Raw genomic sequence first — 24,246 nt, forward strand, 5'->3', positions numbered from 1 at the left:
GCTCATTTCTTTGTGAAAAAGAAAGTAAAGCGTTAGTTATAAGTGATTTTTACAAATTAAAAACTTAAGAAAATTATTAACTAAAAAATTTTTAACTTTTTTGGTTAAACTTGTAAGCTTCAGACTTGAAAACATTCCAGAATTGCCCTGACACCCAGTTTTATCTGGAGGCTGCCTGAGACGTGCAGAGCAAGTGTCTTCAGTGGGGTGCGCCCCAGCCACCCTTCCAGGAAGATTGTGGCCACGTTAGCACGAAGCCAGTGTGAGGGGCGCCTGGTGGGAATAGCCTGTTTTGAACCTGGTTAGGCACAGCACTCTCCTTGCTCCCCCAAGGCTATCTAGGCCACAGCCTGAGGCCTCCTAGCATCCTCAACCTTTTTGGGGGTCTCGTGATGCCCCGCAAAGTGCATGCCATCGCAAAGACCCAGGCCCCTGGGGCCTTGCCCCGGCCTTGAGCTTCGAGGTCAGCACGTGAGTGCTGGAGCAGACGGGATCTCTGGGCGTCAAGTCATTCCCGTTGGGTGGGACAGCCACTTGTAATGGGGACTTCCCAAGAGGAGCCAGCCCCCTGGAAAACCTCCCCAGAACCCCAACATTTTCAGAGCCCCAGACCAGGGAGTGGGTATGTGGGGTGGGGGGTACCTGGGGGCCTGGGAGGCAGCCACCACTGCCAGCCCAGCCTCCCAGAGCGCCCAGAGCACACATGGGTGAGACTCAGACATCTGTGGGTAGCTACAAGGCTCCTGACTCCAGAGCTGTGTCCTGGGCCAGCGGTTAGTACCCTGTGGCCCTGGGCTCAAACCCTGCCTGCCATTCTCTAGGCTCGCAGGCTGTTTACATTTTTAAGAGGCTGTGAAAAGGAGGGGCCGGAGAATGTGCCAGAGAGTCTGGGCCTGCAAAACATGAAACTCTCACTGTCTGGAAGACACCTGTGCCTGGCTGGGACTCTGCCCCAGGTCACCTGCCACTGAGCCTCGAGTCCAGGGTTCAGGCAGAGGGGCCTCAGGGAGGCCCTCCCCCACGACACACACAGACTCACGCCTGCGTCTCCCACGTGAAGACCCGCTCCTTCCCTTTGTCCTGCCCTGTGGTCTGGGCGGACCTGCTGAGGGCATTTCCTGCTCCTCGTGGGTGCTGAGGGCGCTGGTAAGCCTTGGTCCTTTAGGGAGTTGGTCAGAGACACCCACACCTCTGGGTCATTCTGTCCCCAGCCCACCTTCCTCCTCATGGCTCCTGGAGCTGTCCTGTCCTCACCAGTGCTCAGGGCCACGGAAATGCCATTCATCCCCTGCCCCCCACACCTGCTGCCCCTTCTCCTTTCTCTCCTGCCCTCTTCCCTCTGCTGTGCTGTGTGCACCCCACGATCTTGGAAAGCTGCTTCCTTCAGGAAGCTGTCTGCTCTCTGGTCTGGGGCAGGACTCCTTCTGCGCCTGGGCTCTAACTCGCTTCTGCGGCCTGCCAGCCGGGCCGCGCGCCCTTGACCATGGCTCGGGCCGCTCACGGTCGGTGGTCCGGTGGTGCTTTGTTAGCCTCCTTGATCCTCGTGGCCTGTGCCTGGAAGCCGGCCCCTCGTGACGGCTGTCGGTCTGCTTCCATTCAGGTGCAGGGATTCGGAGCTGCGAGCCGGTCTGTGGGTCTGGCCTTCACCGCAGCCCACACAGCCCACTGAGGCTCTCTCTTGGACCTTTGGAACCTGGAGCCCCACAGTCCTCCTGTGGGCGGCCCCGCAGATGGGGACACTGGCGGTGCCTCTGGCCGCGTCGAGCAGTGAGCCTGGGGCAGGACGCTGTCCTGGGATGCAGAGTTAACCGGCAGAACCTTGGCGAGCCTCCTGTTTCTAGCTCTTGCTTTGGTCTGAACTCCCTTCCCCCCACATGCTGTGGGTCCACTGTGCGGTACCGGGGTGCCGCCTGGGATCTTCACGTGCCCCAAATATGCAGGTGGCAGACTGATCGTGAAGCTTCCGGGCACATGGCAGCCACCTAAAAAATAAGCCTCTGATGCTGGGCGCGTCAGGGTGAGGCCAGGCCCATGTTAAGAATCGTCCCTGGTGGAAGTTCTGAATGCCTCACTTCTAATCCTAATGAGAACCTGGAACAATCCGGATCTGAGGTGCTGAAGGTCATGCAGGGAAAAGCCAGGGACCAGGTGGTGGGAGCTGGAGCTCCAGCTGGGGTCATCCAGCCTCTGTGCTCCCCCTTCGGCCAGAGGTGCCGAGCCCTGGTGGGCAGTGGACATCTAGGATCGCTCTCAGAATGGTCTGCCTGGTTGAGCTGCTGGCGGTCCGGGCCCTGTCCACACCACACTCACCCGTGACGAGGGCCACCTGGAGCAGATAGCCTTGTCTGTGTTGCATGTCCGGTCCTCCGGCCTCCTCCACCCCGGTGCACCTTGGAGCCAGAATAGCAGAGTATGTGGGCTTGTCGGGGGCAAGGCTGGGAGTCACTGCTGCTTCGGCGAGAGCTACTTAGTGTGGCTTTTGACTCACACAGACATGGTTCCCTGGGGGGCCTGGGTCCCCTCCTGGCTTCCGGTCTTTGAGGGAGCTGCCCGCCTGGTTCAGGACCCGACTTGGGACCACTCGGCCCGCGCCTCTGCAGGCTTGTCTGCCAGGCCACGAGCCAGGGCTGTGAGGCTCTCAGGATTATTGTGTTTCAGTGACAAAAGCTGGGGTTTGGGTCTCTATTCAGGGTCTCCGGATGAAAAGGATTAGTGAGTCCAGCCCCCTGCAGTCCTAAAATGAGATATTCTGTGGCTGAAAACAGTCCTGCAGACACATCTGAAAACCGGCAAATCTTAGAAAACTGGCTGGTGGAGTGCTGATGAGGGAGCTGTACTATAATTTTCTAAGCATGTTTATGGTCTGCTTAGAGGATGGGGTGATGCTCACTGTCCATCAAGGGCAAGCTTCCCGGCGAGGGGACGAGCGCGCGCTGGGGGGAGGGGCGGGTTTGGCCGCACAGTGACGAGGGCGCCGTGGGAACCAGAGCAGGGAGGGCCAGAGCGTCAGGAGTCCCTGCCACCCCGCCCTGGAGCACACCCTTGACCGCAGGCAGCCTTCAACACGAGTCACCCCATGGGCCCTGAGCCCTCCCACTGCAGAAACCCACGCCCCACGAGCCAGAACTCGGGGTGAGACCCTGGGCAGGAGTTCTTCTGCAAGAGGAAAACACAGACCCCACCAGCCCCAGAGGCTGACACCAGCCGCGGCCAGCCAGACCCCCTCTGGCTCAGTTTCCTCAGGAGGCGTAGAGGCGTGGGGAGGGCCGCTCTGACCCCAGCTGGGCTGTTCCTGGCCCGAGGGCCCCCAGGCATCTCCCGCCTTCCATGGGATGGGTCTGTGGGTGCAGCCAGAGGTGCCAGTAGGTTGGGTGAGGCCGGTCCCACCATCCAGCCTGGCTCTCACCCTGAGCCGCCTGGGGCTGGAGACTCTCCTGGTGGCCCGTTCTCCCTTGTTCCCGCAAGCACGCTGTTTGGGGACTAGGGCAGGTCCTGGAAACACTGGAGGACAAAAGCAAGGGGTTCTTGAGACGAGGAGCTGGAAACTCCTAGCAGGCGTCAGCCCGGAGGGGCTGGGGGCTTCTCACAGCTGTGATAGTTTCCTAGAACTGCTGTGGCCAGTTCAGGACAAAAGGAGTTTATTCTCCATCAGTCTGGAAGCCAGAATCCCCAAATCAAGGTGTCGGCAGGATGGTTCCTCCTGGAGGCTCCGGGGAGGATCCTTCTCTCCTCTTCCAGGTCCCGGGGCTCCGAGTGTTCATTCCTGGCCCCTCCGAGCTCGGCCTCTGCGGCCTCCTGTGTGCGTCTCTCTGCCTCTCCTGTGAGGTCACGGTCACAGTCCAGTATGGCCTCATCATGACTACATCTGCAAAGGGCCTGCTTCCAGATAGGGTCCCTTTCCTAGGTTCTAGCTAGATGTGGATTTGCGGGGGGACAGTATTCAACCAGTGTGATGTAAAGGCCTGGCTTTCCCCTGATGCACGCGGCCCCTCTGGAGGCTGGAGAATGCTTTTCAGGAGGTGAGCCCAATGCCCCGGAAGAGTGTGGTGGGGCAGGAGCTTCTCTACATGCCCACGGATGTTTGATGCTCCTGGCTGCGTGAGGCTGGACTGTTAGCTGGCATGGGCCCCCAGAGCTCTGCACTGCACCCCACAGTGCCCTGGGAGCGGGGTGAGCCATGGCCGCTGGGCCCATGGGGGTCTTGTGCGCACACCTGCCTCCTGCTCTGGCCAGGGTCAGGAAATAGGGGGCAGGGGCACTCAATCTCGAATTGCATCCAGTCTTCTCTGCTCTGGAAAGCAAGGTGGGTCCCTTGCCTGTCCTCTGTGTTGATTCTCCTCTGGGCCATGCTGGCCGTAGGACCATGACTTGTCTTTTCCCACAGTGTGGAGTGTCTGGCTGCCGGAGGCGCCCTTAAGGGAGGAGAGCAAAGTGGACGGGGCCTGGAGGGTGCAGAGGACTTCCTCGGCCGGCTCTGCCACGCGGTGTGGCTCCTGGGAGCTGGGGGGCCTTCTTCAGGATGGCATGGCAGACAGCAAGTGATGGCCTGGACCGAAGGGGCGCTCGGGGACGGAGGCAGTCCCGGGAAGCTTTCTGTGTCCTGGGCACCCACCGCACGGCTGACACGGTGACCCTGGGAGTTTCCAGGGCAGCCTCTGGGGGCGGGGGGTGGTGGCCGGAGAGGGGAGAAAGGAGGCGCTCTGTCTTGGCACTCCAGGACCTGTGATCCTGCCCCCAGACGCTGCCCTGTTGGATTCTCAGACCCACCCCTCGGTTCCAGCCTTCAGAAGGCTGCCGTGTGCCTTTGCCTCAGTGCCTAGGGCCACGTGACGGGGTCCACTCTGCACCCTCCCCCACCCCCAAAAGCAGTTTTGAAATTACTCGGCTTTTAGTTGTTGGGGTGGTTGTCTCTAGCAGCCATGTAAGAAACACTGCAGAATGTGGATGCTGGGGAAGGAGGGGCCCAAGTCCATCGGGGCCCTCGTGGGGCAGGTGTCTCTGCTGTTCACAGCATGGTGACCGTGCCCCACCCCACGCCTGTGGGCTCCCTCCTCTTGCCAGCTCAAGCACAGCATGGTTCGGGCCTCTGGGAGAGCCAGGGGCTCCGCTGGCCTGCGTCCGGCTGCTTGCGGTGAGAGGCCGTGGCCTGGACACAGCATAGAGGCTGCTGGCCGGTAGGGCAGGCCCAGCCGTGACAGCCTGAGGGTCCCACGGCCTTCCCAGTGATGATGGTGAGGACACAGCTCTGGGGGGACGGGACGCACAACACGCGGAGGGGCGAGGAGCCACAACGGGAGAAGCAAAGCAGACAGGACAGACTACAACAGGACGTGGTCCGGAGCTGGGCCCCTCTGCGGCCCCGGCACAGGGAGGACACGACGCGAGGTCACAGCAGTCTAAACACCACGCCGACAGCCACAGAGGGGTTCTTGTCCATAGGGTATGCGGGTGGGGGCTGGGGACAGACACCGGGCTCGCCCCTTACCCTTCTTCTTCCGGATGGAGGCTTGCAAACAGAAAGGGGAGCATGAGTCTGGAGATGGCGGTGCTCCCCCGGGGCCTGACTCGGGGGCGCCTCTCACCCGCAGCTCACAGGGGTTAGACTCGGAAGGCCAGGGTTTCTAGAGAGCTCGATTTATGGCTTCCCCAGGAACCCGGGGATGGGGTGACCTTCCCCACCTGACACGTCCAGCTGGTAAACCTGCTTCCTAGCCACGGATGAGGCACTGTCTTGGGGCGTCCTTCCCACTGAGCTCCCTGCCCCCTGCCAGCACTGTGCCAGTGTGGCATGTGAGTGAGAATGGAAGCCGACTTCAGGAGCCCCACGACCCCGCATGGGGGAGACATGGGCCACGAGACGCTGGGGCCCCTTGGAGGAGGTGGGGCGGCGCGTGCTGTCTGGTTGTAATGGGCAAGTGGTGGTTCTGTTGGCACCCCTGCCAGGGGCAGGCCAGGTGTGTGGGGACGGTCAGGCTTTCCCGGCCAGCTCGGCTTGGAAGGACAGGATGTGGTCAGGAAGGGGGCCAGAAGAGGGGCTTGTGGGGGCTACCCGTTCTTGGCAGGGGGTGGGCAGCACCATGGCAGGGGTGCTCGTTTCTAGAAGGCTAGGCCTCAGTGACTGGTGAGGGGTGATGGCTGGGAGGCAGCCAGGGCCAGGGAAGGACCATCTGGCTGCAGTACTGCACCCACTATGGACGGAGGAGACCCCCCCCCCCCGAGAATGCTGCAAAGAAGAAGGCCTGCTCTGTCCTTCCTGGGAGGGAGGGTCCCGAATGTCCCCCATGAAGGCTGGGATCAGGTGGGACTGATGTCCGGTTCAACACCAGTGAGGGGTGCTTAGATGTCACCCCGCTGGGTCAGCCGGGCCTGAGGGGCGGCTCCTGTGCGCAGATGCTCACTCTAGCACCTAGTGAGGCCCTCTCCGTGTTCTCTGCAGAGTGAGCCTGTCAGCCCACTCGCCACTTCCGTGTGGTCAGAGCCAGCCTCCTTCCAAATGTGTCCCTGGGCTCCATGGTGACGCCCAAGCATGACATTTAGCCAGCATCCAGGCAGCCCACACCAGCTCCAGGGTCCTCCCTCCCCCAGCAGCCACCAGTGCCACTGGACCCAGGGCCCATGAGGTTCTGCATGCCCTTCCCTGTCTATCCGGCAGGGACAACGGCTACAGCCTTCCTGTTCTTTGCAGACCTTCTAGAAGACGCCAGGAGCTCCCTACCCACAGTGTGCAGCTCGCCAAGCCTGTCCGCCCTACCACTGTCTGCGTCAAACCCTGGGGACGGAGCTTTCTGACCCAGCCGTGCACAGAGCACCAGCGAGGCAGAGTTTGGTTGGGGCTGGTGGGGGAAGCCTAGATAGCAGGGGAGCTGTTTAGGGAACACTGTGGGGCAGCTTACCTTTGTCCACTAGTGAGAGGCCCAAAAATTCAAAACAAAACAATGTTAGATGAGCCGAAAAGAGGAAAAGGCGGAACTAGTAACCACCCCCGAAGCCAGCAGGATGCCCACGGAGATGCCAACGTGGGAGCCGCCCACACACAGGAACCCGACGCCATTCCTGGGTTTCAGGGGCAGAGACCAGGGCAAGCAAGCGAGCAGAGGCCATGCATGGCCTGAGGCTGCGCGGAGGCTGGTCCCACTGCATCCCAGGTGCTGGCGACAGCGCGGGGCGGGGTGGGCCAGACGGGCGACTCTTACCGAGCTCCTCCAGCTCCGAGGTCATGGACTTGGAGCGCAGGGTGAGGGCCGTGGTTGGAGCACGCTTGGGAGGCGGGGGAGCTTGAGGGGCAGACGGGAGAGACAGAGGTGTGAGAACCTGGCCAGGCTGTCGCCCGCCCCACTCCCACGCTTCCCGCACAGTCTGGGAGCCGGCGGCCCTGAGCCTGCGGGGAAGGTGGGCAGGCGGGCATCCCCCGAGGCTGGGGAGCAGCAGCGGTCACGCAGTGAGGCTCCACTTGGGCCGGGACCGGCCTGCCCTCCCTGAGCGAGAAATCCGCGGAGGCCAGGCCGGTTCAGCTCTGTCTGCGCTGTGCCTGCCAGTGACTAATGGGACTGACCGTTCCAGCAGCCTCACAGCCCCTCCCTGGCTGCCGCCCCCTCATCACCGCTGGGCCGTGGGCTTCGTACGTGTGCGGACGCCCCCCAGGCCCTGGCTGCTGAGCACAGCCATGCGTGCTGCCGCCTGTGTGCGGTGCGCAAGCCCACAGGCATCTCTCAGCCTCCCTTTGTGGCTTCTCTCCCTCCTCTGAGAGGGCCAGCCCCCCAGCGGGAGGAGGTGTGGGGGGCACCTGAGTGTGTCCAAGCACAGGTGGCTGGAGCGCAGGGGGGGGCAGGGCGGGCACCTTTCTTCCTGGCGGTGTCGTCCGGGTCGAGACTCCTGGTCACCGTGACCACCTTGAGCACGAGGTGGTTCCCTCCCTGGCGGATCATGGTCACGACTTGCCGGTGGCCGACCTTGACGACGTTCTCGTTGTTCACCTGCGGGAAGACGGGGGCTGTGGGCGTGGGGCCGCGTGGGCTGAAGGGAACCGTGCCCACCCCTGAGCGGCAGTAGCCCTGCCTCCGGACGGATGGACGGGTGGTCAGCAGACGAGCAGCGTGAAACCGCTGCGGCTTGGGAATCAAAGCCGTGGGGGCTGCAGGCCCCTGACCGTGGCGTGGGGGGGGGGGGCACCGCGCCGTACGGGGCAGGTCCTAGCTGCCCGGCGGGTACGACGGACGCTTGTCTCACCCGAGGGCACTGAGGTGCTCACTCTGGGCAGGGCTGGGACGAAGTTCCTGGCTGCCAGACAGGGGTGGCCCTACAGTTTCCGTTTTCACACTTAAGGGGAAACACTGATGGTTTCTCACATATTTGGGGACACACACAAAATGGCCCATTTCCTCCAGGTGCTACCTCCTCCCTCCTTGGTGACCAGGGAGGCTGGAAAAGGCGTAAAAGCTTGGCTGACAAGGCACTGAGGGCTCCAGGTCCCTGCCCTGCTTATCCAGGGATCCAGGATAAGGCCCCCATCGTGGCCACTCAGGTGTTTGCTGACCTCTTGCCCGAGGCCCGTCTCTTGACCTCCATCTGTCCCCATGGCATCGGCAGGCAGAGCCAGGACTGCACCTCCCAGAGCTAGGTCCCGTGGCAGACCTACTTCGTCTGCTCCCACCCACTGCCCCGGGGGTGGGCACGAAGACAGGCCGGACCACGGTGGTGAGAGTACAGAGGGAGGCAGATCTCAGGTGTTGGGGCTGCACACCCCCGGCCTGGTGAACTGGCCCTGTCCTGAGGGGGCTCTGGCACCTGCCGTCCCCACAGCCCCCGGGGGGCGTGCCGGGCACAGGGCTGGGGGGCAGCACAGGGAGTGAACCCACAGGTGGTGGAGTTCATGGCCACCCCATGCACTGTCCTCCAAGAAAGAAAAGCCCCCACTGCAGAGAACAAGTGAGAAGAAGCCAGTGCCCGGCCCACCCCACCACCGACGGCCCCGTGTTGTACTTGCTCCCGGTGCAGATTCCCTAAAAACCTTTAAAGTGCAAGGTCGCCTCAGGCAGAGACGTCACCAGGCTGGGTGACTTCTCACCGTCCTCACACCCGAGCATCCAGGTCTGCACGCCAGTGAGGGCGAGCTCTTCCTGGAGCGCCTCGGAGCACACGGCGGGAGGACTCATGGGGGGGTGTGTGTCACAGCTGTTCTTGGTGACAAATGACGCCCCTCCCTGCCCCACCTTTCCTTTACGTGCCCCAGGGAAGTGACGTTGCTCGTTCCATCATCCAGCACTGTTGCTCAGAGCACCCACTAAGAGCCAGGACATATGGGGTGTTCCTGGCGGGCGGTCTGTCCCTGCCCTCTGCAGCTCACGTTCTCGGGGGCATTGGCCACACCCGAGTCCGTGAACAAGTGTGACTCCGGCGGTGCTGAGTGCCACCTGAGACAACTGGTCCAGGCAGGAGGGGCCGGGGAGTGGGAGCCGGGTGGGGGTGGGAGCCTCTCTACAGGAGGACGGTGCCGGCAGCACCCCAGACCCCGCCTCTGTCCATCTGCAGGGGAGCGCCCTTGCCTTCGGCAGTCCTGTCCGGCACGTCCCAGCTGTTCCTCCTCAGGCTGGGCCCCCAAAACAGAACCGCACTCCCAGCCGCCTCTGCTTCCTAGTGAGGACCAGAGTGGCACCTACTATGGGACAGAAGGACTGGCTTCTCAAGCCTGCTCTGACCTTGGGCCTCTCATTTTCTCCTTTCCCCATGCCCCCTCCCCTCAACCAGCCCCATCTTCCCACCCTGCTCTGGATGGAGTTCTTCCTCCGGAGTGAGAGACATACCAAGGTCAGAGCCATGGGCTGTGTGGCCCTGGGCTTTTGTGGACGTCACAGGTGCACGCGTGAGCCCTCTGACAGCGAGGGCACAGGGGTGCCAGGAGCATGTGCTGGGATGCCTACCAATACCCTCCCGCCAGAAGAGCAGGCAAAGGTGCAAGGCAGCACCGTTCAACTTAGAACCCACGAGACCAGGACCAAAGGCAGGACAGGATCCTCAGCTCCAGTCTCCTCCCCAGCACAGGGTGCGCGCGCACAGGAGCAAGAGCAGAGCCTGCTTTACAATTTCCCAGCCTTTAAACAAACTTGAAATTCAGTTTATCCCATAACGGGACTTTGGAACCAGCCACCGGCCCTCACAGATGCTGTGAACTGCGTGTGTGGGCACAGGAGCCACAGAGACTGAGAGGGTGAAATGTTCCTGCTCCCTCAGATGCCTGGTTGGCACATTGTGCAGAGCACCTGGGCCTGCAGTGCTGGTGCGCTGCCACCTGGGGGATGGGTGTGCCACAATCTCCTGCCACATCTGGAGAAGGCGAGCACACATCTGGAGGCTCCTGGGATTGTATTCTCAAAGAAACGTTATAAACCACAGATCCAGTTAACGGCAGGGCAGAGTAGCAGGTCTCTGCGTTCATCATTCTTATGTACAGACGTGGGGCCGCCTAGAAGGTAGTACACCATGGCCACATCCTGGTGGAGGGCAAGAGCCCAAGCCCAGCGTCCACCATGGTTCAGGGAGCTTCTGTGAAGAACACAAAGACAAGCCTTCCCCTGCAATTTTGTGCTTCTCTAAACCATTGTCTTCTTCCACTGAAATGGTTATTCCGGATGAAGACTCACACATGCACACGGCTTGAAGAGACGGGTCTACAAGGCTTGCTACAAAACCCAGAGGACGCGCCACCCAGGGCCCTTCTTACTCCCAGAGCCTTCAGCACACTCTTCCTGCTCTAGCCCTGTGTCTCGCAACACGCTTATGTAGCTGCTCCTCGGTGTTTACATTTTAGATGTCGTCTGCTGACACACCACTATGGCAAACGGTGACCTTGCTCGGGGTTTCTGAACGGTGGCGTCCCTGCAGTCATGGAGCAGTTAGTTTTCTGTTGTGCGAGCACACGCGGGTGTATTGGTGAGCATCCCTGGACTCCATATGCTGGCTGCCGGCCACAACCCCTTCCTCCCAGACGTGACCAGTGGACGCGTTTCGAGACATCACCAAACGTCCACGGGGAGGTCAGAATCCCCCTCAGCTGAGAATCACTAATTCAGGTCTTTTCTCCCATTGCTCCCTCTCCTCCCCCAGGACTTCCACCCCCGGGTTATAGTTCTGTCAGAACTCCAACTGGATCCACACTCGGGATATAGCTCACGACCAGGCGGTGCAGCTATTCGTAGCTAAGCCATGTAGTGTGTTATGATTACTTTGTTTTTTCCTATATAGCATGTTTTCCCTGGAGCGAAATCATTTTCTATTGTTTGTGTGTTGGTTTAATTTTCTATGTACTTAACAGTAATTCCAATCCAAATGCTTCCTAATTATGTAAATCTCTTTTCAAGATCTTCAGATATGTTGGGTCTTTTGCTAAGTTTATCTACTTGAAGAAACCGCTCCCAGAGACTTCTGCTCTTCTCGGCACAGTGTGGATTCAGTGTACTTTAATCCTGTGCCCCAGGATTCCTTTCTGTCTGGTCTTGTGTTGGGCTCACCTGAATCCCACAACCCCTGGACATATTGATTGTTACTTAGTAGAAAGCCTCATTTTTGGTAAAGGATATTCTCTAGTTGCTTCCCAATGAAGGGAATTTGGCAGAGGTTTTTTTTTGTTGACATTGTTTATTGGAAAATGGCTTTTTAAAAAATATATTTATTTGAGAGAGAGAGTGAGCAAGTGTGGGGAGGAAGAGGGAGAGAGACTCCTAAGCGGACTCCACACCCAGCTTGGAGCCCAGTGTGGGGCTCGATCTCATGACCCTGAGATTATGACCTGAGCTGAAACCAAGAGTCAGGTGCTTAACTGGCTGAGCCACCCAGGCACTCTGGAAATGGTTTTATGTGCACACTTAACTGGGAGTCTGGGTACAAAATTGGAGGTTGGGGGGTAAGGTAAAGAAAGTTCCTGAGACCATCTCCTCTGTAGGCAACACAGTCTGGGAAAAAATAATCCCCTCACCCCCAAACTCAAACAAACAAGAACGACTCCGTGAAAGCTCTGGAATGTGAACTGAGGTAGGCAGATTTTGGATGGGAGTGGAAAATTGGAAGCTTTGGGCCATGGACAGAGTGTAATGCGGGTCACCTGAACCTCTGATGGAAAATGGCAGGTTTTCTGGCTTAAGAAATCAGAGGACAGAATGTGGGGTGGCCACAGCTGTCAAAGTGAGGGGAGAATCCCAGAAAAGAGAGAGCCAGAGAACGGCAGCTCCATGTGCTATGTGTACACTCCAGATCTCTGATGCATGTATGAACTGTGCCTGCACGGGCCTGACCAACGCAGCTTGCAGATGAGGCTAAGGTGCCTGAACCTAAATTTGAGCTGCTGTCTGCGGGCTGGCCACTTTCTGGTTTGAGACTAACCGAGGTAATTACTAGTTAAAGTGCAAACATCAACACTCATCCAAGGAATGTAACAGAATCCAGATTGTCACAGCATTACCTTTACAATACTCAGGATATGGTGAAAACCTTCTTGATGAACCCAGGCATGCCCAAGATGTTGGAGTTATCAGACAAGGATTTAAAGCAGCATTATAACAATACTCCTCTCAGTATAGGAAAATACACTCTTATTGCATAAAAGGTAGGAAATATCCAAGAAACAAACATGTAAAAAGAAGTGACAATGTTAAATCTGAAAAATACAATGTCGTAAGTTAAGAAATGCACTGGATGGGCTTAATAGTGAGATGGATACGGTGGAGCAAAAAGTGAACTTGAAGAAACATCAACAGAATTTATCCAATACAACGAAAGAAAGATTTCCAAAGTGAAGAGAATCTTAAGGACTCGTGGGACAATGTCAAAATGTCTAATATTTCGAGTCCTAAAAGGTAAGAATTTGGAATCCCAGAACAAAGAGAGAAAATGGGTCAGAAAGAGAATTAAAAAAAACGATGGCTGAGGGGCACCTGGGTGGTTCAGTGGGTTAAAGCCTCTGCCTTTGGCTCAGGTCATGATCCCAGGGTCCCAGGATTGAGTCCCGCATCGGGCTCTCGCTCAGCAGGGAGCCTGCTCCCCACCCCCACCTGCCTCTCTGCCTACTTGTGATCTCTGTCAAATAAATAAATAAAAACTTAAAAAAAATAAAATCTTTAAAAAAAAAAAATGGCACCGGGCGCCTGGGTGGCTCAGTTGGTTAAGCGACTGCCTTCAGCTCAGGTCATGATCCTGGAGTCCCGGGATCGAGTCCCGCATCGGGCTCACGGCTCCACGGGGAGTCTGTTTCTCCCTCTGACCTTCTCCTCACTCATGCGCTCTCTCACTGTCTCTCTCTTCTCTCAAATAAATAAATAAAATGTTTAAAAAAAAATGGCACCTGAAAACTTTCCCAATCAGGTGAAGGACGTAAATTTACAGATTTATAAACTAAGTGGAGGTGTACCTGGTGGCTCGGTGGGTTAACTGTCTGCCTTGCAGGATCCCAGGGTCCTGGGATTGAGACCCACATCAGGCTCCCTGCTCAGCTGGGAGCCTGCATGACCCTCTGACCCCACACCCAGTCCTGCTCTCTCTCTCTCTCTCAAATAAACAAAATCTTAAAAATAAACCAACTCGGGGTGCCTGGGTGGCTCAGTGGGTTGAGCCTCTGCCTTCAGCTCGGGTCATGATCTTGGGGTCCTGGGATCGAGCCCCCGCATCAGGCTCTCTGCTTGGTGGAGAGCCTGCTTCTCCTCTCCCTCTGCCTGCTGCTCTGCCTCCTTGTGCTTTCTCTGTCAAATAAATAAAATCATTTAAAAAATACATTAACAAAAACAAACAATGAATCCCGAACAGGGTAAATATAAAGAAAATCTCACCCAGGCACATTATAGCCAATCTGCTGAAAGCCAAAGGTAAAATGGGGAACTCTTAAAGCAGCCAGAGAAGCATGACACATTCCTTAAAGAAGAACAGTGATTTCAATGATCATGAACTTCACATCAGAAACCACAGAGGCAAGACTGTGGATCCTTTTAAACTGCATAAATAAAATAACTGCCAACCTAGAATTCTATATCCAATGAACATATCTTTAAAGAGTGAAGGTAAAATAAAACATTTATAGATGAATGAAAACCTTGAGAATTTGTTGCCAGCAGACCTGTTAAAGGCAGTTCTTCAAGCTGGATGGGAATGATATTAGATCTTAGAGGCCTGAGGATATCAGAAATGGCAAATACATAGGTAAAGTATTAAAGATGATTTTCCCTCTTATTTAAAAAATAGGTGTGACCGAGGCAAAAATAATGTCTTGTGGGGTTTACAATGACAGTAGATGTGAAGCCTGTGACACTGTAGCATACATGAAGGCAGGAGTGAGACACACACGCCTACATGGTTGCAGGGTTGTTACATTTCCTGTGAACTGTGCTGTATAAATTCTAAGTGCACTGAAAAGTGAAGGATGTATATTGTAGTCCCAGAGCCTGCCACTAAAGAGAACGTAAAGTATGGCAAAAAGGTGGTATATTACAATGGAGTTCTAAAAGTATCAATAGGGGTGACTGGGGGGCTCAGTAGGTTAAGGGTCTGCCTTCAGCTCAGGTCATGATCTCAGGGTCCTGGAATCGAGCCTCAATTGGGCTCCCTGCTCAGCGGGGAGTCTGTGGCTCCCTCTGCCCCCCCCCCCCCCCCCATGTGCAAGCACCTGCTCTCTCTCAAATAAATAAATAAATCTTAAAACAATAAAAATAGCCAAATAATCCCAGGAGAGCAGAGAAAAAGAGAACAGATGAACAGAAATAAACTGGTGAGCCTACACTGAATGGCACTAATAATTACATTAAATGTGAATGGGATAAAACTAGGTAAAAAGCAGTGATTACACAAATGGGTTACAAAGAAAGATCTAATATGCTGTGTGTGCACTTTAGGTACAAAGACAAAGAGGTTGAAAGCAAATGAACACAAGGTTTCCCATGGGTGGAGTGCCTATATTAATATCACACAAGGGAGACTTCAACCACTTTGAATAATAGTTTGGCAATTCCTCAGAAAGTTCAACACAGAGATATGAGATGACCCAGAAACTCCCCTCCCAGGCATATTCCCAAGAGAACTGAAGACAGGCTCAAACAAGTTCCTGCACACAAAATTTCCTGGTGTTACTCCTAGCAGCAAAGAGAAGGGGATGGGGGGTGAGGAATGACTGTCAATGGGTGTGAGATCTCTTTCTGTAACAAAATGTTCTAAAATTAGACTGTGCACATGGTTGCAAAACTCTGTGGATCTACTAAAATCCACATTGGGTGCCTTAAACGGTTGAATTTTACGGACATGAATTATATCTGGATAAAGCTGTTATTAAAAAAGATAGACTTCAGGAAAAGAGTATTACCAGAAATAAGAGGGATGCTTCATAATGCTACGAGGGAATTCACGACAAGGACAACAGTCACACATTTATGCACCTGTGCACAGGGCTTCAGTATACTGAAGGAAAGTTTGATGGAATAAAAGAACTGGGCATATCTGCAAATACAGCAGGACACTGACTATGCCTTTGTATTCAGCTGGACAAGAAAATCGGTAGAGACATAGATGACCTGAACAAACATCTTGAACTAATTGGTATTTATGGGTTAGTAACTCCAGAACACACATTCTCTGGGCCACATAGTTCTAGTTTGGAAAGAATTTTGCTTCAGGAGTTTGAAGGGTATGCTTCACTTATTTCAGTTTCCAGGTTTGTTATGCAGGGAGCTATGACCCGATCATGTTTGTGGAACCTTCGTATGCTCCCTGCTGCCCCACCAAGAGGCTGGAGAGCCTTGTTAGACTGCTTCTCTCCTCCAGGCTGTCTGAGGTGTGCTGACATGCACTGTGTGTGGCTCTGTCCTCACCTCCCACACTGGGTCCCTGGGTGGAGGTTGGGGTGGGGGCTTTTCCATGGGGACCCTCATGCCCTTACATTCTGGAATGCCTCGTTCAACTATGTCTTGGCCATTCATTCCCTTGCTTTACTTTTCTCTTTGAGGCAACCTTATTCCTTCCTCCAATTTATTTATCTCTCCTCTTTAATTTCCCACATCTTCTCTTTCTGGGAGATTCCTGTCAGTTTTATCTTACAATTCACCTATCAGAATTTTCATATCTGCTCTGCTATTTCTAAATTCAAGAGCTCTGATTTTGTTTTGTGAATGTGACTTTAAAAAGGAATATTTTTTCGTTCTAACTTCAAGGATCCAATATCTCCTCTTATCTCACTGAGCACACTCATGGTACCTTTTCATACTCCTATTCTCCCTGCATGATCTGTGTCCTTCATCTCTTCTATGGCCTGTTTGGGGGTCCATCTTCTGTATTAATTCTTTTTTTTCCATAGGAAGCAGAAAAATACTTTAGGCCAAACGGTGGCAGAAATAAAAGCATCCTGAAAATACACTTCAGTGTAATTCTGTTGGGACAGATACTGGAGTCTCATGGACTCGGGATGGTTTTTAGACTCTTCCCTAACTCCTGTGTCGTGGGCAGGCCAGAGTCGTCTGTCAATCCCCAGGTTCCAAGGAGGAGAGCAACGTATTTCTTGAACAAATAGCACCCTCTTTATCAGAAGAGTGCACAAACGTTTTGTAGAGTCAGCATACTTTAGGTTAAGCAGGCACAGAAATCATTAAAATGTAAAACAGTGACAGGAACGGATACCATGTTGTAGAATAAGATATTCACAAGTGTTGTGGACGTGTAAGGCAGCTGATGGCCAGAAGAGGTGAGTCAGAGAAGGTGTGGGTTTGGAGGTGATTTTGCATCTAGAAGAATTCTCTGTGGCCCCAATGAGAGCACCAGGGAGCAGGGTTTCCTCCACAAGCCACTGTTACTTGAGAAACCAGATGGTTCAAAGAGGGGGTGGAGTCAGGCCAAAACTACAATCCGCCAAAAGACAGCACAGCTGCTAAGATAAATAATAATAAATAATAATAAATAAAAATGAAAAAAAAAAAAAAAACAAGCCAAAAAACGGGGCACCTGGGTGGCTCAGTCGGTTAGGCGTCTGACTCAATTTTGGCTCAGGTCATGATCTCAGAGTTGTGGGATCGAGCCCTGTGTTGGGCTCTATGCTCAGTGCGGAGTCAGCTTGAGATTCTGTTTCTCCCTCTGCCCCTCCTTGCTCTCTCACTGTCTCAAATAAATAATAAAATAAATTTTAAAAAAAAAAGCAAAAGAGAGAGAGCATTAAACTGAACAGGTCACCAGTGTGGTGATGATAACTCCCCGGTGGGACCCTTAGAGATGAACCAGGGCACCAAGAAGCCAAAGAAGCCCCAGAACACACTCATCAGGACATGGGACACTGTGAGGCCCTTCACACCATGGGTGCCACCAGAGCTGCTGGATCTACCCTGCCACCTCACTTTCTGAGGTGATTTCTTCACGTGCAAAGCTCCCTGGCAGGTAGTGCGTACTTAGGAGCGGCTCCTAAGGAGTGGATTCCTGTCCGAGTCCGTTGTTTAGTGATTACTGACAAGCCACCTCTCAAGTTTCTATGGAAGCAAAAGCCCCAGAAGAGCCAACTCAGTATTGAAACTGGTACTCCCAGAGGACTGGTACTACCCTGACTTTAGGACTTACTATAAAACCATGGTAATTGGGTACTGGTCAGGGACTAGACAAATCGATCAGCAGAACAGAAGACAGAGCCCAGAAACAGACCCACATCAGTGCAGTCATTTGATCTTTGATAGATGAGCAAAGGCCATCCAGTGGACAGGAAACAGACTTTTCAACAAAGGGCTGGAACAATAGGACATGTGCCTGCAAAACAACGACACAAGAATCTAGACCCAGACCTTACACCCTTTCACAAAGACTTAATCTAAAATGGGTCATTGACCTAAATGTGAGACACAAAACCAAGAAACTCCTAGAAGGTAATACAAGAGAGTGTCTGTGTGACCCAAGTCTGGTGATGACTATTTGTTAAAGAAAAAATTGGTGAGTAGGACTTCATTAACACGAAAACGTCTGCTCTGCAAGAGACACTATCAAGAGAAGACCAGCCACCGAGTGGGTTCTCCCCACAACACATATCAGACAAAGGACTGGCCTCCAAAGACACAAAGAACTCTTAGAAGTCAACAATAAGGAATAAGCAACCCAATTAAGAAATGGGCAAAAGATCTGAACAGACACCTTGCCAAAGAAGACCTATAGATGGCAAATAAGCATGTAAAAAGGTTCTCCATGTCATATATCATTAGGGAATCTCAAATCAAAACAACATAGCAGTGCACACCTATCAGAGTGGCCCAAATCTAGAATGCTGATGCCAAATGCTGGTGAGAACGCAGAGCGCCAGGAGCTCTCGCTCACTGCCAGCGGGAAGGCAAGATGGCGCAACCACTCTGGGAGATGGGCTGGCTATTTCTTACAAAACGAAACGTGCGCTTGCATACAATCCAGCAACTGCACACCTTCATGTTTACCCCATGTTTACATAAGCCTGAAAGCCTATGTCCACACAAAAACCTGCACATAAAAGTTTAAAGCGGCTTTATCCACAATTGCCAGAACTTGGACACAACCAAAATGTCCTTCTGCAGGTGGATGGATGAACAAGCTGTGGGACATCCAGACCAAGAAGTATGTTTCAGGGATCAAAAGAAACAGGCTTTCAAGCCACAAAAAGACACAAAGGATATTTACATGCATCTTATTGAAAGAAGCCGATCTGAAAAGGTTCCATACTGTGTGATGCCAACTGCAGAAGATGCTGGAAAAGTTAGGAGCACGGAGACAGTCAAGACCAGGGGCAGCCAGATGCAGGAGGGAGGGAGGAACAGGTGGAGCACGGACAAATTCGTCATTCTGGCAGGGCTGTCATAGCGTAATGCTGGGCCCATGTCATTTGTCCAAACCCATAGATTATACAAAGCAGAGTGAACCCTAAGGTCAGTGGTGGACTTGACTTAATAATAATGAATCCATGCTGGTTCGTCAGTTGTCCAGCACGCACCACACCAGAAGAAGATGTTACAAGTAGGGGAAATGGTGCCTGGGGAGGGGTGAGAGAGTATATGGGAATCCTCTGTTCTTTTCACTCTCTCTGTTAAAGCTGTTAGCACAGTCTACTGACTGGAAAAGAAGCTAGTTTCTTCCATTTCTGTTATGGAAAAACATCCTGCAAATAGCAAAGCAGAGAGGCAATTACACCGGACTGACCGCCGCCGTCTTGTTCGCTTAGTGGCAGCAAGGAAGAGCTTGTGGTGTTCCGACTCCTCCCTCCCCCACGCACCGCTGCCCTCCGTGATCCTCGTGGAGGGAATTCCAGCTTCCTGTCACCTCGCCTGAGGGCGGTTCTGCATGCTTTTTTATTTAAAGACCCAGCCTTGTGGTAAAAACATAACAGCCACAATACCATGATCACCCCAAAAAGCAACTAAGATCGTCACATAAACGCCCTCCCATGGCTGAGCCGGAGCTGGCTTAGTGGAGTCACCAGAGTGACCCGTTGCATCTGGCCAGCATGTCACTTGTCTCGTTTAATCTATGGGCTCCTCAGTCCTCTCTTGGTCCCTTGGGACTCACGTGTTGGAGGAATGAAGATGTGGCACCCTCTGGTCTGTACATCACGCTCCTGTGTCCTCTGTCTTGCCGTCGGTTGGAGGTTGGAAGCTGGACCACGTTTGGGTTTGATCAGGGCAAGTGGTGGCCTCTGCCCCCACACGAGGCGCCCCTAAGAGTCGGCAGGAGTTCTGTGTGATGCTGAGATTTAGTTAGAGGGGCTGTTCAGGAGCGTCCGGCCGGATCCACTGCCTGTCTGGAGCAGCTCCCAGAGTCTCTGCCTCTGGGGTCTGTGAAATGGTGATGCTCTTCTGCTGACCTTCTCCAGTTGTTATTTGGAATAATTTAAAAAGAGCAACTTGCCTTTCCTAACAGCTCGACTGCCTCTGGGTACTAAGAAGGGAGAGAGAATGCTTGCTGCTGTTGCTTCTGCTGCTTTTTTTTTTTTTTTGGCCCGTTCTCAGATTAATGTTCCTTCCGAAGTGATCCATTCCTTAAGGAGTGTCATTGTGAATTTAGGGATCTTGGAAAACCATTTTTTGATATATTTGAATCCACTGCAGGGACTATCCTTTGTTTTCAAACAAGCTTTGGATTTTAGGACAGTCTCAAATGTGCACAGAACTTAGGGGGGAGGTGGCACAGAGGGCTTCCCCGGACCCCACACCCCTCTGTTCCTTATGCGCACACCCTATGTTAGTGTGGTGCATCTGGAACCAGTACTGACACGTTATATTAACTGAAGAACATGTCTATTCAGATCTCCTTAATTGTTGCCCAGTGTGCCTCTTGTGTCCAGGACCCCATCTAGGACCCCACATTACTGTCAGCCCCGTCTCCTTAGACACCTCTCCTCTGTGACAGCTCTCTGTCACACCCGCACGTCCCTGGGATGCCAGTGTGGGACCTGGGGTTGTGTGTAGGCTCTTCTTTGATTTTGATGACCTTGACAGTGCTGGGTACCTATCAGAAATTTTGTAGATGATCTCTTACTCATGATTTGCCCCTCACAGTCAGACTGGGTTGTGGGTTTGGGAGAAGGACCCAGGATGAAACACCCCCTTTCCACTCCATCACGTCTAGGCTTGTGCTCTGCCCCTGACTGGTCCCCGTGATGCTGGCCTTGCTCACTTGGCTGGGGTGCGCTCAGGTCCTGGCCGCACTGTCCCCTATGGCAGGAAGTCGCCGTGCTTAGCTGCACCTTGGCGTGGGCAGTTAAGGCCCACGTCGCCAAGAGCTGGGTAGCCTCATGAAGTTTAGGGATTCTTCTGCAGGGGAGAACTTGTCTCTTCCTCGTCCATGTGCGCGTCGTCTATTAGCCAGCCATCCGCCATTAGGATCGTCAGTTCCAGGATAACAACACGGCGCCAGGACCAACGGTCTAATTGCCGAGCAGAGCTGAGGACTTCCTGCCTTCTGCTTGCCATGGTACGCAAACTGCCGCTTGGAATGATTTCTCTGTGAATGCCACTAATTTAATTAGCAGTTATGGTCATTTACATTATTTTGTTTTTGACTTTTAAGATGTTGATTGGTGTTTTGCAATTATGTGCAGTTTTCACCCAATTTCATAATCTGATCCACAAGACAATCAGTACTCAGAATCCTTTGTCTTCCTCCCCCGGCCCCAGAGGCAGCACTAAATTGAAAAAAAAATGGGGCGTGTGAATGATCTTTCCATTAAGAAGACACGAGCAGATCACTGTGTGCGTGTGCGTGCTTGTGTGATCCGTTCCCACCCTGCGGAGAGGGGAATGTGCTGCTCCCATTTTTCTGACCTTGCCTCTTCCACGGGATGGTGCGTCCCGGAGACAGTGCAGGGCAGCACCTAGAGGTGCCTGTCTCTCCTGACAACATCCCCGTCTTCCACCGTAAGGCGCCTCCGTGGTGTGGGCAGCCGTGTGCTGTAGCCGTGTGTCCCTGGGATGCCTGTGCGGGGCCGGGGGTTCTGTACAGGCTCTCAGGGCTCCTTGGGCAGGTGTCCAGTCAGCCTGTGTGCTGGGCCCCGGCTTGCTGTGTGGGGTGCTCCCCCTTCCACAGCCAAGGGTCCAACTCGACCCCAGGCTTCCAGAAACCATGTTGTTGCTGTTTCCTGCTGTTTGTGTGCGGTGGCTGTCCCCTGGCCTCAGTCAGCAGAGCAGAGCTGAGCTGGGGGAAAGCCGGCCCCAAGGCATGGCTGCAAACTCGTCTTCCCGGACATTTCTCCAATCAAATATGCAGGTTCTTTCATATGGGAAGTGGTGCCCATGGGACGTGATTCAAAAGGTGCCGAATGGGGAGACTTCCACCCTCCTGGGTTGGCCTCGGTGAGTGCGAGCTCGTGCGCTTCGGGACTTGTGCAAACGAGATGCAGGAGCTCACAATGTGATTCTCAGCTGGTGTGCGAGCATGGTTCCTTCCAACCCCGATCTTGTCTCCTCTGCTCTCTGACTGCCTGTTTGTGCCAGCTCACATCCTTCCCAGGGACCTGTGTCCCTCTGGACACACGGGTTTTCGACAGCCCAGGCCCCTCACCCAGCCTTGGACACAGGCTGGCCTGCCACCTGCTCCCACGAAGTCCTTCAAGGATGCCCTCGGCCTGCCCTGTCACCAGCTGAGCACGTTATTCCCTCAGCCCTGACAGCTCTGGAGGACAGAGAAGGTCACCACCCCCTTCTCGGAAGTAGCCCTCTGCCTGAGCCTCACCAGATGGCCTCCCCCTGGCTGTGCGGGCAGAGGAAGCGAAGCCGCCCCAGGGTTGGCCAGGTGCTTTGGCCCCAAACGCCACCCTCCTCTCCAGGCAGCTGGCGTGCAGCAGTGGGGGGGCTGCCTCGCTGGACTTCCTCCAGCCCGGAGCTCCACTCCACACACCCTCAAGGAAGCTTGCGTGCCCCAGCCAGCCGTGGGCACACCCCCCTGGTGTGGGCTTGGAGCATGGCTGCTTTCTTCCTGTGCCGCCTGACCTGAGGGGCCCGTGCAGGCACCGTGGGCGTGTTTCTGCATTCACTTGTGTTGGCTGCGGAGCCGCGTGCACGCGTGGGTGGCGTGTCCTATGCAGAGCACAGGGGCGCTGGCCTCATGCATCAGCGTGCATCATGATGCCCAGTGCAGATCCCGAACTGCAGCGGGTGCTCAGTAAATACCTGGGAATGTACAGACACGCTGGGGGGTCCAGTGCCTGGGTTCAGGTTCCAGCTCCCCATTTCCCAAGGGAGCGAGTGACCTGGGACTAGGGCTTTGAGCCCCAGCCGTTCTATCTGCAGCCCTGGGAGAGGGAGCCCCCACCAGTCTCTGCCAGTGCCACAGGCAGGGGTGAAGATGGGTGTGTGACACCCATGGAGAAAGGTGAAGCTAGAGGCTCTGCTCGGCTGGGGAGGGGTCACTGCACCCCCAGCCCTGCTTCCCCCCAAGGTCTTCCCTTAGCCAAGGTTGGGCTTGTAAACTGGTCTTTCTGATCTGATCTGAGCAGCATTCGTCTCTGTCCTGCTGGCGGTGGGTCTTGTGAGGACAGACATCTGTCATTTCCTCTGCTCCCGTGGGGGCTCATCTGGGCAAGAACTGGGGGGCTCAGGGGCTCTCAGCGCATTACCTTGTCATTCCCCCGGTGAGTGTCTGTCATTTCAGCTCAAGACCAGCTGCTTAGGAGTATCGCTTCATGACCGCGTCCCCCTCCCATCCCCAACTCCATCTCACAGAGCCGCCCTCCCTCCCCATCACTCTGGCTCAGCATGGCCCCACGGCAGATCTCTGGGTCCAGGGTCCCAGGCTTACCACTGGAATAAGGGGAAGGGGTCCGGCCAAGTCTGCAGCATGATTAGCGAACCAGGATCAAGAGGGAACGTCACGTGAGCGACTCCAATGTGTCCCCCTGCTGAGGACTCTACATAGTTACGGCATCAGTGCTATGAACGGTGCACAGACTTCTGCACGGCCTGGCCTCCGTGCTGCGGGTATCAGGTTCTGCTGGCACATGCAGCTGAGCCCCTGGTCAGCCCGACCTCCCACAGAAAGCCCCGTCGCTGCACAACCCTGGTGGCCGTCCTGTGCGTGTGCCCGATGGCCAGGAAGCACGTGTGTCCCGGCCCCTTCTTTGGGAGGGAGGGAGCTAAATGCCAGTTCAGGGAGGCTTCTGGGGGCTCGGTGGTCTGGAACGTGGTAGAAGGTCCCCTCCAACCTGGAGACAAGCTGCTGCCCTCACCGCACCCCACCCCACGGCATGCGTGGGCGTACATGGGTGTGCTCCACCTGCGGGAGTGCAGACCTCTGGACACACGGATGTCCGGACACGAGGCCAGAGAACTTGGCATTTGGTGAAATGAAGGAGCAAAAGCCAACAAGCTCCCAGGGCGAGGTGCGGCCAGGGAGGGAGTCAGGACAAGGCATGGATTCTCTGCTCCCCAGCACCCCTTGCCCCAGGGCAGCCCCTGTTGAGGTGGAGGTGGGGGAGGTGCTGTCCGGATGCCATTGTCCCAGTAACCCCCCCCACCAGGCCAAAGAGCTCCCTGTCCCTCTGACGGAGCCCCCGCCCCACCTCATGGCTGGGGCAGCGGGCCGACTGGTCCCTCTCAGGGAGGGGCCTCAGCTGCCCTGGTTCTGGTGCCCAGTGGGTCCCTGTCTGTCCAACTTGAGAGCGTCAGGAAATCCACATCCACGCCGGGAGCCTGCAGGCCCTGGGGTGGGGCACTGCGGTGGGGTGGGGGGACGGACGAGACTATCTCCTCTGCTGTGGGAGAGCGGACAGGCTGCGGTCCCTGGGGAGGCAGACCCTCCGAG

At 55.0% G+C, this 24,246-nt stretch overlaps 1 protein-coding gene across 2 annotated transcripts in view; it reads right to left on the reverse strand.

The window, feature by feature from the left end:
• SHANK2 (SH3 and multiple ankyrin repeat domains 2) overlaps window positions 1-24,246 on the reverse strand; it is a 463,356-nt gene that overhangs the window by 18,362 nt on the left and 420,748 nt on the right. For both annotated transcript variants that reach the window (XM_047692580.1, XM_047692581.1), the window contains 4 exons: window positions 7,838-7,973; window positions 7,194-7,274; window positions 6,894-6,902; window positions 5,486-5,506 (listed from right to left, as the gene is read on the reverse strand). In XM_047692580.1, coding sequence (XP_047548536.1) covers window positions 5,486-5,506; window positions 6,894-6,902; window positions 7,194-7,274; window positions 7,838-7,973 — 247 coding nt within the window. The remainder of the gene's footprint in view (window positions 1-5,485; window positions 5,507-6,893; window positions 6,903-7,193; window positions 7,275-7,837; window positions 7,974-24,246) is intronic.

Source organism: Lutra lutra, chromosome 10, assembly GCF_902655055.1.
Source record: "Lutra lutra chromosome 10, mLutLut1.2, whole genome shotgun sequence".
Classification (NCBI taxonomy): Eukaryota; Metazoa; Chordata; class Mammalia; order Carnivora; family Mustelidae; genus Lutra; species Lutra lutra.